The sequence below is a fragment of the Cervus elaphus genome, chromosome 2 (genome assembly GCF_910594005.1).
Source record: "Cervus elaphus chromosome 2, mCerEla1.1, whole genome shotgun sequence".
NCBI lineage: Eukaryota > Metazoa > Chordata > Mammalia > Artiodactyla > Cervidae > Cervus > Cervus elaphus.
In genome coordinates this window covers 23297914-23311877 of record NC_057816.1, presented here as the reverse complement: position 1 = coordinate 23311877, position 13964 = coordinate 23297914, and the positions used below count along the sequence as shown (strand labels likewise).

The following is a 13964-nucleotide window of genomic DNA, read 5'->3' as shown; positions in this document are numbered from 1 at the left end:
TAAGGAAAGTAGCTGAGGCTAATACAGTTAAAAGTAATAAAGTTTTTGAATCCTCTTTATTAATTATAGAAGACATGCACTCTTATTATTTATTGTGGGTGAAATGTACATTATGCCATTTGACATGCATATGTTAGTATACACATATAGAATATGGAAGGAAAGAAAAAGTACTCAGAAATGGAAGTGCGTGCTTAGTGCTTAGTCACTCAGCTGTGTCCGACTCTTTGTGATCCTGTGGGCTGTAGCTGCCAGGCTCCTCAGTCCACAGGATTCTACAGACCAGAATACTGGAGTGCTTGCCATTCCTTTCTCCAGGAGATCATCCCAACCCAGGAATTGAACACACGTCACATGCATTGCAGGCAGACTCATTTGAGCTACCAAGGAAGCCCTTCCCGATGATTTTCAAAATCCAGCAATTGGGGTTTCCTCTGATAAAGTTATGAAGTGCTTGAATTATTAAAGTTTGTAGAGTTTATATTTCTTTCTCTGATTCAACCAGGATTTTTTTTTTTTTGGTCCCAGAGAAACAAGAGAGACTTGAGAGATCCAAGAAAAGATTGTCAATCTCATCTGAGAAGGGATCAAATAATGATCTCTGGAGAACTACTCTCCCCTATAACACATGCACACATGCACACTAAAGTATGCTGATTTTCTTTTGTAAACTTAGAACAGACTGAGAAGATAATGGACCCTGGAAACCACTCCTCAGTGACTGAGTTCATCCTTGCTGGGCTCACAGAACAACCACAACTCCAGCTGCTCCTTTTCTTCCTCTTCCTAGGAATCTATGTGGTCACTGTGGTGGGGAACCTGGGCATGATCACACTGATTGGGCTCAGTTCCCACCTGCACACTCCAATGTATTACTTCCTCATCAACCTGTCTTTTGTTGACTTCTGTCATTCCACTGTCATAACCCCCAAAATGCTGGTGAATTTTGTGACAGAGAAGAATATTATCTCCTACACTGAATGCATGACTCAGCTCTATTTCTTCATCATTTTTATCATTGCAGAGGGTTACATGTTGGCTGTAATGGCATATGACCGCTATGTTGCCATCTGTAACCCCTTGCTTTATAATGTCATCATGTCTTACCACATCTGCTTCCGCCTCACAGTGGGAGTTTATATTTTGGGTTTCATCGGGTCTACAATCCATACAGGCTTTATGTTGAGACTCTTTTTCTGCAAGAACAAGATGATTAACCATTATTTCTGTGATCTCTTTCCACTCTTGGAGCTATCCTGTTCTAGCACCTATACCAACAAATTATTGGTTCTAGTCTCGAGTGCATTTAACATTGTGACACCTTCCTTAACCATCCTTGCTTCCTACATCTTCATTCTCTCCAGCATCCTCCAAATCCACTCCATTGAGGGCAGGTCCAAAGCCTTCAGCACATGCAGTTCTCATATTTCAGCTGTTGCTGTTTTCTCTGGATCTGCAACATTCACATACCTGCAGCCATCATCTGTGAGCTCCATGGATCAAGGAAAAGTGTCCTCTGTGTTTTATACCTGCATTGTACCCATGCTGAATCCTCTGATCTACAGTCTGCGTAACAAGGATGTCAAACTTGCCCTGAAAAAATTCTGGAGATTGAAAAACGTGTATGAATAGAATCACTATCATGATGACATAGAAGTCCTTTTGCTCCCTAAGATATAATATGTATTGAGTTTATTGATTTGGGAAGCTTAGTGACATATAAAAAATATATCCAAAATTCTACTTCAGACCTCTTCTTCAACATATATTAAAGTCATTATATATAAAATCAGAAACTGTGATTATGTATAATATTATAAAAACACTTGAGGGTTAAAGGAGTCTTAGTTGTATTTGCAATGATAATGCAGAGAACAAGAACAATATAAAGGAAGGAATGAAGATTTTGAAGACAATCCTAGTAATCTATATTATCAGAATTTTATGAAATATTATGCACTATTTCCAGCACTTGAAATGGATAACTTTATTTATATGCACAGCCTATATCAGAGTAAATCCTAGTTGAATTTAGTTTGATTATTTGCCCACAGTCCTAAACATAACAAATGCTAAAGCCTAGAGTGTTTGTTTCCAAGACCTGTGATTTTTCTCAATATGATTCTTTGGCCCCATGTAATTGTGGGAGGTAGTGTTAGTAGTAAATAACCCATTTACCAATGCGTGAAACAAGTATTTGATGCCTGGGTTGGGAAGATTTCCTGAAGGCAGAAATGGCAACCCATGCCACTGTTCTTGTCTGAAAAAATCCCATGGACAGAAGAGACTGGTTGGATACAGTCCATGGGGTGTGCCAACAGTCAGACATGACTGAATATGCATGAACTAAGGTTTCCCAAGGAATTTTCTTCTACACATCAAGCAACTTCAGTTCCCTATAAGACTGTGTTGCTTTCCTCTAGATCTCCTTAATACTATTTTTACTATTATTTCATCTAGTATCATAAAAATAATCAAAATATTTCTAACCTACTTAATCAAAACAAGAAAAAAGGAGACTTTTTATAGTCTCATAATAGAGACTTAAACTACTATATTTGATAGAAAAAATTTTTTATAAAAGTAACCTCAACAACCTTGACTTATCTTCTCAGCACAATGCTATAGCTACTTACAGAGCAACTGCTGATACGCTAATTTTTATCACTGTGGTATGATTCAGGCTGTTTTGCCCCTTAATTTACAAATAATTGCCATTTCATGTTGGGTTTTTTTTTGTTTTTTTTTTTTTTTTTTAATTTTTTTATTAGTTGGAGGCTAATTACTTCACAACATTTCAGTGGGTTTTGTCATACATTGATATGAATCAGCCATAGATTTACACTTATTCCCCATCCCGATCCCCCCTCCCATCTCCCTCTCCACCCGATTCCTCTGGGTCTTCCCAGTGCACCAGGCCGGAGCACTTGTCTCATGCATCCCACCTGGGCTGGTGATCTGTTTCACCATAGATAGTATACATGCTGTTCTTTTGAAACATCCCACCCTCACCTTCTCCCGCAGAGTTCAAAAGTCTGTTCTGTATTTCTGTGTCTCTTTTTCTGTTTTGCATATAGGGTTATCGTTACCATCTTTCTAAATTCCATATATATGTGTTAGTATGCTGTAATGTTCTTTATCTTTCTGGCTTACTTCACTCTGTGTAAGGGGCTCCAGTTTCATCCATCTCATTAGGACTGGTTCAAATGAATTCTTTTTGACGGCTGAGTAAAATTCCATGGTGTATATGTGCCACAGCTTCCTTATCCATTCATCTGCTGATGGGCATCTAGGTTGCTTCCATGTCCTGGCTATTATAAACAGTGCTGCGATGAACATCGGGGTGCATGTGTCTCTTTCAGATCTGGTTTCCTCAGTGTGTATGCCCAGAAGTGGGATTGCTGGGTCATATGGCAGTTCTATTTCCAGTTTTTTAAGGAATCTCCACACTGTTTTCCATAGTGGCTGTACTAGTTTGCATTCCCACCAACAGTGTAAGAGGGTTCCCTTTTCTCCACAGCCTCTCCAGCATTTATTGCTTGTAGACTTTTGGATAGCAGCCATCCTGACTGGTGTGTAATGGTACCTCATTGTGGTTTTGATTTGCATTTCTCTAATAATGAGTGATGTTGAGCACCTTTTCATGTGTTTGTTAGCCATCTGTATGTCTTCTTTGGAGAAATGTCTGTTTAGTTCTTTGGCCCACTTTTTGATTGGGTCATTTATTTTTCTGGAATTGAGCTGCAGGAGTTGCTTGTATATTTTTGAGATTAATCCTTTGTCTGTTTCTTCATTTGCTATTATTTTCTCCCAATCTGACGGCTGTCTTTTCACCTTACTTATAGTTTCTTTTGTAGTGCAAAAGCTTTTAAGTTTCATTAGATCCCATTTGTTTAGTTTTGCTTTTGTTTCCAATATTCTGGGAGGTGGGTCATAGAGGATCTTGCTGTGATTTATGTCAGAGAGTGTTTTGCCTATGTTCTCCTCTAGGAGTTTTATAGTTTCTGGTCTTACATTTAGATCTTTAATCCATTTTGAGTTTATTTTTGTGTATGGTGTTAGAAAGTGTTCTAGTTTCATTCTTTTGCAAGTGGTTGACCAGTTTTCCCAGCACCACTTGTTAAAGAGGTTGTCTTTTTTCCATTGTATATCCTTGCCTCCTTTGTCAAAGATAAGGTGTCCATAGGTTCGTGGATTTATCTCTGGGCTTTCTATTCTGTTCCACTGGTCTATATTTCTGTCTTTGTGCCAGTACCACACTGTCTTGATGACTGTGGCTTTGTAGTAGAGTCTGAAGTCAGGCAGGTTGATTCCTCCAGTTCCATTCTTCTTTTTCAAGATTACTTTGGCTATTTGAGGTTTTTTGTATTTCCATACAAATTGTGAAATTCTTTGGTCTAGTTCTGTGAAAAATACCGTTGGTAGCTTGATAGGGATTGCATTGAATCTATAGACTGCTTTGGGTAGAATAGCCATTTTGACAATATTGATTCTTCCAATCCATGAACACGGTATGTTTCTCCATCTGTTTGTGTCCTCTTTGATTTCTTTCATCAGTGTTTATAGTTTTCTATGTATAGGTCTTTTGTTTCTTTAGGTAGATATACTCCTAAGTATTTTATTCTTTTTGTTGCAATGGTGAATGGTATTGTTTCCTTAATTTCTCTTTCTGTTTTTTCATTGTTAGTATATAGGAATGCAAGGGATTTCTGTGTGTTAATTTTATATCCTGCAACTTTACTATATTCATTGATTAGTTCTAGTAATTTTCTGGTAGAGTCTTTAGGGTTTTCTATATAGAGGATCATGTCATCTGCAAACAGTGAGAGTTTCACTTCTTCTTTTCCTATCCGGATTCCTTTTACTTCTTTTTCTGCTCTGATTGCTGTGGCCAAAACTTCCAACACTATGTTGAATAGTAGTGGTGAGAGTGGGCACCCTTGTCTTGTTCCTGATTTCAGGGGAAATGCTTTCAATTTTTCACCATTGAGGGTGATGCTTGCTGTGGGTTTGTCATATATAGCTTTTATTATGTTGAGGTATGTTCCTTCTATTCCTGCTTTTTGGAGAGTTTTAATCATAAACGAGTGTTGAATTTTGTCAAAGGCTTTCTCTGCATCTATTGAGATAATCATATGGTTTTTATCTTTCAATTTGTTAATGTGGTGTATTACATTGATTGATTTGCGGATATTGAAGAATCCTTGCATTCCTGGGATAAAGCCCACTTGGTCGTGGTGTATGATTTTTTTAATATGTTGTTGGATTCTGTTTGCTAGAATTTTGTTAAGGATTTTTGCATCTATGTTCATCAGTGATATTGGCCTGTAGTTTTCTTTTTTTGTGGCATCTTTGTCAGGTTTTGGAATTAGGGTGATGGTGGCCTCATAGAATGAGTTTGGAAGTTTACCTTCTTCTGCAATTTTCTGGAAGAGTTTGAGTAAGGTAGGTGTTAGCTCTTCTCTAAATTTTTGGTAGAATTCAGCTGTGAAGCCATCTGGTCCTGGGCTTTTGTTTGCTGGAAGATTTTTGATTACAGTTTCGATTTCCTTGCCTGTGATGGGTCTGTTAAGATCTTCTATTTCTTCCTGGTTCAGTTTTGGAAAGTTATACTTTTCTAAGAATTTGTCCATTTCATCCAAGTTGTCCATTTTATTGGCATAGAGCTGCTGGTAGTAGTCTCTTATGATCCTTTGTATTTCAGTGTTGTCTGTTGTGATCTCTCCATTTTCATTTCTAATTTTGTTAATTTGGTTCTTCTCTCTTTGTTTCTTAATGAGTCTTGCTAATGGTTTGTCAATTTTGTTTATTTTTTCAAAAAACCAGCTTTTAGCTTTGTTGATTTTTGCTATGGTCTCTTTAGTTTCTATTGCATTTATTTCTGCCTTAATTTTTAAGATTTCTTTCCTTCTGCTAACCCTGGGGTTCTTCATTTCTTCCTTCTCTAATTGCTTTAGGTTTAGAGTTAGGTTATTTATTTGGCTTTTTTCTTGTTTCTTGATGTAAGCCTGTAATGCTATGAACCTTCCCCTTAGCACTGCTTTTACAGTGTCCCATAGGTTTTGGGTTGTTGTGTTTTCATTTTCATTCATTTCTATACATAATTTGATTTCTTTTTTGATTTCTTCTATGATTTGTTGGTTATTCAGAAGCGTGTTATTTAGCCTCCAGGTGTTTGAATTTTTAACAATTTTTTTCCTGTAATTGAGATCTAATCTTACTGCACTGTGGTCAGAAAAGATGACTGGAATGATTTCAATTTTTTTGAATTTTCCAAGACTAGATTTATGGCCCAGGATGTGATCTATTCTGGAGAAGGTTCCGTGTGCACTTGAGAAAAAGGTGAAGTTGCTTGTTTTGGGGTGAAATGTCCTATAGATATCAATTAGGTCTAGCTGGTCCATTGTGTCATTTAAAGTTTGTGTTTCCTTGTTAATTTTCTGTTTAGTTGATCTATCCATAGTTGTGAGTGGGGTATTAAAGTCTCCCACTATTATTATGTTACTATTAATTTCCTCTTTCATACTCGTTAGTGTTTGCCGTACATATTGCGGTGCTCCTATGTTGGGTGCATATATATTTATAATTGTTATATCTTCTTCTTGGATTGATCCTTTGATCATTATGTAGTGTCCTTCTTTGTCTCTTTTCACAGCTTTTATTTGAAAGTCTATTTTATCTGATATGAGTATTGCGACTCCTGCTTTCTTTTGGTCTCCATTTGCATGAAATATTTTTTTTCAGCCCTTCACTTTTAGTCTGTATGTGTCTCTTGTTTTGAGGTGGGTCTCTTGTAGACAGTATATATGGGGGTCTTGTTTTTGTATCCATTCAGCCAATCTTTGTCTTTTGGTTGGGGCATTCAACCCATTTACATTTAAGGTAATTATTGATAGGTGTGGTCCCGTTGCCATTTACTTTGTTGTTTTGGGTTCACGTTTATACAACCTTTCTGCATTTCCTGTCTAGAGAAGATCCTTTAGCATTTGTTGAAGAGCTGGTTTGGTGGTGCTGAATTCTCTCAGCTTTTGCTTATCTGTAAAGCTTTTGAGTTCTCCTTCATATCTGAATGAGATCCTTGCTGGATACAGTAATCTAGGTTGTAGGTTATTCTCTTTCATTACTTTCAGGACGTCCTGCCATTCCCTTCTGGCCTGGAGGGTTTCTATTGATAGGTCAGCTGTTATCCTTATGGGAATCCCTTTGTGTGTTATTTGTTGTTTTTCCCTTGCTGCTTTTAATATTTGTTCTTTGTGTTTGATCTTTGTTAGTTTGATTAATATGTGTCTTGGGGTGTTTCGCCTTGGGTTTATCCTGTTTGGGACTCTCTGGGTTTCTTGGACTTGAGTGGCTATTTCCTTCCCCATTTTAGGGAAGTTTTCAGCTATTATCTCCTCGAGTATTTTCTCATGGCCTTTCTTTTTGTCTTCTTCTTCTGGAACTCCTATGATTCGAATGTTGGGGTGTTTCACAGTGTCCCAGAGGTCCCTGAGGTTGTCCTCATTTCTTTTGATCCTTTTTTCTTTTTTCCTCTCTGCTTCATTTATTTCCACCATTTTATCTTCTACCTCACTTATCCTAACTTCTGCCTCCGTTATTCTACTCTTGGTTCCCTCCAAAGTGTTTTTGATCTCATTCATTGCATTGTTCATTTTTAATTGACTCTTTTTTATTTCTTCTAGGTCTTTATTAAACAATTCTTGTATCTTTTCAATCTTTGTCTCCAGGCTATTTATCTGTAACTCCATTTTGTTTTCAAGATTTTGGATCATTTTTATTATCATTATTCTAAATTCTTTTTCAGGTAGATTCCCTATCTCCTCCTCTTTTGTTTGACTTGGTGGGCATTTTTCATGTTCCTTTACCTGTTGGGTATTTCTTTGCCTTTTCATCTTGTTTAGATTGCTGTGTCTGGAGTGGCCTTTCTGTATTCTGGAGGTCTGTGGTTCCTTTTTATTGTGGAGGATTTACCCAGTGGGTGGGGTTAGACGATTGGCTTGTCAAGATTTCCTGGTTAGGGAAGCTTGCGTCAGTGTTCTGGTGCGTGGAACTTGATTTCTTCTTTTTGGAGAGCAATGGAGTGCCCAGTAATGAGTTTTGAGATGGGTCTATGTGTTAGGTGTCACCTTGGGCAGCCTGTATGTTGACATTCGGGGCTATGTTCCTGTGTGGCTGGAGAATTTGCGTGGTATGTCTTGCTCTAAAACTTACTGGCTCTTGGGTGGTGGTTGGTTTCAGTGTAGGTATGGAGGCTTTTGGACGGTCACTTATTGCTTAAAGTTCCATGTAGTCAGGAGTTTTCTGGTGTTCTCAGGTTTTGGGCTTAAGTTTCCTGCCTCTGGATTTCAGTTTTATTCTTCCTGTAGTCTCAGGACTTCTCCAACTATACAGCACTGATAATAAAACTTCTAGGTTAATGGCGAAAAGATTCTCCCCTGTTAGGGACACCCAGAGAGGTTCACAGAGTTACATGAACAGGAGAAAAGGGAGGAGGGAGATAGAGATGAGCAGGAGGAGAAAAAGGGGGACTCAAGAGGAGAGAGACAGATCTACGCAGCTGTCTGTTCCCAGAGTGTTCTCCGTATCTCAGACACCTACAAGGATTCACAGAATTGGATTGGGAAGAGAAGGGGAAAGGAGGAAATAGAGGTGTTCTGAGGTAGAAAACAGAGAGTCAAGATTGGGAGAGAATAATCTTCGGTTTAAAGATAGGGCTTCTCTTTTTTTTTTTTTTTTTGGTAAGGTTATAGTGTAGTGAAAATGAAAATGAAGAGTAGTAGAGGAGTACTAGAGGACTTTAAAAGAAAAAAGAGAAAAAGAAAAGTAGAAAATAAAAGAGAAAACGGAAAGGAAAAAAAAAGAAGAAAAAAGAAAAAGAAAAAAAAACAAAAAAAAAAAAAAAAGAAAGAAAGAAAAAAAAAAATTTTTTTTCCCCTAATTAAAAAAATCGTAAAAATCTATGTAAATGAAAGTTAAGGAGTAATGGGGGAGTAATAGGGAATTTTAAAGGAAAATAAAAGAGAAAAAATAAAAAAGAAAAAATATAAAAAGAAAAAAAATTTTTTTTTTTTTTCCTTACTTAGAAAAAAAAAGTAAAAATATATCTAGGAGTTTCTCTGGAGCTGCTGCGGTCAGTGTGGGTTCGGCTCAGTTTCAGATAGCTCCTCGTTCCAGCTTACACTTCTCGATATCTACAGGGCCCTTCCGGTGAAGTCGGTGTTTGCTACAGGGATTTTAATCTGTTGCACCAGTCCCTTCTGAAGCGGTTCCCTTTGTTTATTTGGCTTCTGTTTGCCGGTCTCTTCAGAGCCTCATTTCCGCCCTGACACAGGCGGGCGGAGGTGGGCTCTTATTCAGTTAGCTAGTTCCGTTGCGCTGCTGGGAGGGGCTGACGCTGCGGGGATGGGCTGGCCCTGCGGGGGCAGGCTGGCGCTGCCGGGAGGGGCTGACGCTGCTTTCTCCGTCTGCCGCTGCTCAGGCTCCCGGCTGTTCTATATGGAGCGCGCCCCGCGCTGCGCCAGGTTCCAGCCCTCGGGTGTTACACAAAAGCGGGGAAGGAAAAGCTGCGCCTGCTCTCTGTGCCTTCCCCGTCAGAGCGGTCCAGGCAGCGAGGGGCTTGATGGGCGCACTATCCCCAGGTGTGGCACACTCACTCCCTTCCGCGGACCCAGTCTCAGTTTCCGCTGGCGCCAGTCGGGTGCGCGCGCCTTCCGCCCTCTGCGTCCCCAGCCCCAGTCCCGCCCGCGCCGGTCGGGTGCCTGCGCCCTGTGTCTCGCTGCGACCCTCCCCTCCCCCCTGCCTCCTCCCTCCGGCGGGGCTGGGCGGTCCGCAGCCTGCGACCTCTTCTTGGGACTTTCTCCGTCCCTTTGTTCTGCGAACGGCCGGCAGTGTGTTCCGGCCGGTTAATTTTCTCTCTTTTGGTCTCCCACAGTTCAAGTTGGCACCTCACAGAAGCTCCCTCCGATTGTCCTCAGGGCACTCAGGCCGACCCTAGCCCAAGCAAGGCCGCCTAAGGCTCCCTTCCCGGGACGGGTCTCCGTCCTTAGCTCTTTTGTCTCACTTTTTATCTTTTATATTTTGTCCTACCTCCTTTCGAAGACAATGGTCTGCTTTTCTGGGCGCCTGATGACCTCAGCTAGCGATCAGAAGTTGTTTTGTGAGGTATGCTCTGCATTCAGTTATTCTTTTGATGAATTTGTAGGAGAGAAAGTGGTCTCCCTGTCCTACTCCTCCGCCATCTTGGCTCCTCCCTGGTTTTGTTTTTAAAATTTCTCTTCTCTGCCACTTGAAATATTGCTTTTCTGCTTCTGGACATTTGCCTTGTAACTATGAATTCACATGATATTTTAGATGCTCAATTGTCTTCAGTCTTTTCCCAAATAAACCATCTTACTCATTAAGATCATGATGTTTGGATAATGTGCTGCCTTATTCATCTGAGGCTTCAGTGGTATGAGAACCATGAACTTACCAGATGTTCAAGCTGGATTTAGAAAAGGTAAAGAAATCAAATTGCCAACATCCGTTGGATCATTGAAAAAGCAAGAGTTCCAAAAAAAAAAAAAATCTACTTTTACTTTATTGACTACACCAAAGCCTTTGACTGTGTGGATCACAACAAACTGGAAAATTCTTAAAGAGATGGGGATACTAGGCAACCTGACCTGCTTCCCGAGAAATCTGTATGCAGGTCAAGAAGCAACAGTTAGAACTGGACATGGAAGAACAGACTGGTTACAAATTGGGAAAGGAGTACGGGCAAGGATGATATTGTCACCGTGCTTATTTACGGCTTCCCTTGTGGCTCAGCTCATAAAGAATCCATTTGCAATGTGGGAGACCCGGGTTCGATCCCTTGGTTGGGAAGATCCCCTGGAGAAGGGAACAGCTACCCACTCTAGTATGGACTTCCATGGTGGCTCAGCCGGTAGTGTCTGCCTTCACTGTAGGAGCCTGGGTTCAATCCCTGGGGCAGGAAGATCTCCTGGAGAAGGAAATGGCAACCCACTCCAGTATTCTTGTCTGGAAAATCCCATGTATGGAGGAGCCTGCTAGACTACAGTCCATGGGGTCGCAAAGAGCCGGACATAACTGAGCGACTTCACTTTCACTTTCTTTCTTTCTGCCTATTTAACTTACATGCAGAGTACATCATACAAAATGCTGGGCTGGATGAAGCAAAAGCTGGAATTGGATTGTCAGGAGAAATACCAATAACCTCAGATATGCAGATGACACCACCCTTATGGCAGAAAGTGAAGAAGAACTAAAGAGCTTCTTCATGAAGGTGAAAGAGGAGAGTGAAAAAGTTGGCTTAAAACTCAACATTCAGAAAACTAAGATCATGGCATCCAGTTCCATCACTTCATGGCAAATAGATGCTGAAACAATGGAAACAGTGACAGATTTTATTTTCTTGGGCTCCAAAATCACTGCAGATGGTGACTGCAGCCATGAAATTAAAAGACGCTTACTCCTTGGAAGGAAAGTTATGACCAACCTAGAGAGCATATTAAAAAGCAGAGATATTGCTTTACCAAGAAAGGTACATCTAATCAGAGCTATGGTTTTTCCAGTGGTCATGTATGGATGTGAGAGTTGGAATGTAAAGAAAGCTGAGCACCAAAGAATTGATGCTTTTGAACTGTGGTGTTGGAGAAGACTCGGGAGAGTCCCTTGGACTGCAAGGAGATCCAACCAGTCCATCCTAAAGGAAATCAGTCCTGAATATTTATTGGAAGGACTGATGATGAAGCTGAGGATGAGAAGGTTGGATGGCATCACTGACTCAGTGGACATGAGTTCGAGTAAACTCCAGGAGTTGGTGATGGACAGGGAGGCCTGGCCTGCTGCAGTCCATGGAGTCGCAGAGTCAGACATGACTGAACAGCTGAACTGAACTGAACCCTTTTATTCCATTACCTATTCATTCGTCAATGTCAGACATTCATTTTCCAAGTGCTCTTGTATTATTTGACTTAATTTTCATCAGTACTGTAAAAGAAGGAAAACAGCTACAATTAAAATTCCTATCCTTCCAAATAAAATAAATTTAAAAAAAGATTTATAAAAGCTCCTGTCTCAGGCATGATACCTACTCTGTTAGATTCTGCCAGCTTGTACAATCTTGATTCCACAAACTGGAAGTACAAGCTTAAGAATTGATGCTTTTGAACTGTGGTGTTGGAGAATACTCTTGAGAGTCCCCTAGACTGCAAGGAGATCAAATCAGTCAATTCTAAAAGAAATTGACCCTGCCTACTCATTGGAAGGACTGATGCTGAAACTGAATCTCCAGTACTTTGGCCACCTGACTCATTAGAATAGACCCTGATGCTGGGAAAGATTGAAGCCAGGTGGAGAAGGGGATGACAGAGGATGAGATGGCTGGATGGCATCACTGAATCAATGAACATGAGTTTGAGCAAGCTCTGAGAGATGGTGAAGGACAGGGAAGCCTGGTGTGCTTCAGTTCATGGGGTCACAAAGAGTCATACATGACTGAGTGACTGAACAAAAACAACATATATATTCGCCTAAATCAGAAAATGTATCCTGTTAGAGCTGAAAGAATGGCTTCTATGAGTATCTTAATATTTTTCAGGATGTAGAGTCATAGGAAAATATGTTTATACTTTCTGTTTACATTCTTTCTGTGTCTGACCTTTTGTTAATGTTGCTGTTGTTGTTCAGTCACTCAGTCGTGTCCGACACTTTGTGACCTCAGGAACTGGAGCACTCCATCTCCTGGAGCTTGCTCAAACTCATGTCCACTGAGTCAGTGATGGCCATCCAACCATCTCATCCTCTGTCATCCCCTCCTTTTTCTGCTGCCTTCAATCTTTCCCAGCATCATGGTCTTTTCAAATGATTCAGCTCTTCACATCAGGTGTCCAAACTATTGGAGCTTCAGCTTCAGCATCAATCCTGCTAATGAATATTAGACTGATATCAATATCAATCAATATCAGGATTGATTTCCTTGAGGTTTAACTGGTTTAACCTTGCAGTCCAAAGGACTCTCAAGAGTCTTCTGTAACACCACAGTTCAAAAGGATCAATTCTTCAGCATTCAGCCTTTATGGTCCAACTCTCACATCCATACATGGCTACTCAAAAAAGCAAAACTTTGACTAGATAGACCTTTGTTAGCAAAGCAATGTCACTGACTCTTCTTTTTAATATGCTGTCTAGGTTGGTCACTACTTTTCTTCCAAGGAGTAAATGTCTTTTAATTTCATGGCTGCAATCATCGTCTGCAGTGATTTTGGAGTCCAAGAAAATAAAGTATGTCACTGTTTCCATTTTTTCCCATCTATTTGCCTTGAAGTGATTGGACTAGATGCCATGATCTTAGTTTTCTGAATGTTGAGTTTTAATTCAACTTTTTCACTCTCCTCTTTCACTTTCATCAAGAGGCTCTTTAGTTCCTCTTCTCTCTCTGCCATAAGGGTGGTGACATCTGCATATCTGAAATACCGATATTTCCCTCGGAAATCTTGGTTCCAGCTTGTGCTTCATCCAGCCAGGCATTTTGCATGTTGTACTCTGCAAAATACTTAAATAAGCAGGGTGATAACATACAGCCTTGACCTTTACCAAACTCCAAGTCTCTTTCTTGCTTCTTTTATTCAGCACACTGAAGTAAGTGTAAATCATAGTATGCTCACCTATAAGGTGGCATTCCGTACACATATATTACCCTTCAAACATCCCAGAATCCTGCAGCCACACCAAAGCCAATGCTAAAGAAACCTTTTAATTGGGGGCACTTTACTAGAATCTGTAAGAATTCTAGGAAGATATTCAAAACAAGAGATCTTCTACCCTTCGTTTTTTCAAGTCCATAGATGAGTAGCAGTGACAAGATCTGAGATATTTTATTTAGAATACATAATCTCAAGTCATTTATGAGACTTACTATCAGAATCTGGGCTTTTGATCAAGATCCTTAGGTTATTCCC

At 40.0% G+C, this 13964-nt stretch overlaps 1 protein-coding gene across 1 annotated transcript; it reads left to right on the top strand.

Annotated features, from left to right (window-relative positions):
- The first annotated feature begins 669 nt into the window (after positions 1 to 669).
- LOC122705236 lies at positions 670 to 1632 on the top strand. The gene has a single exon (XM_043920483.1). The coding sequence runs from the start codon at positions 694 to 696 to the stop codon at positions 1630 to 1632; it is 939 nt and encodes a 312-aa protein (XP_043776418.1). The 5' UTR covers positions 670 to 693.
- The last annotated feature ends 12332 nt before the right edge of the window (positions 1633 to 13964 follow it).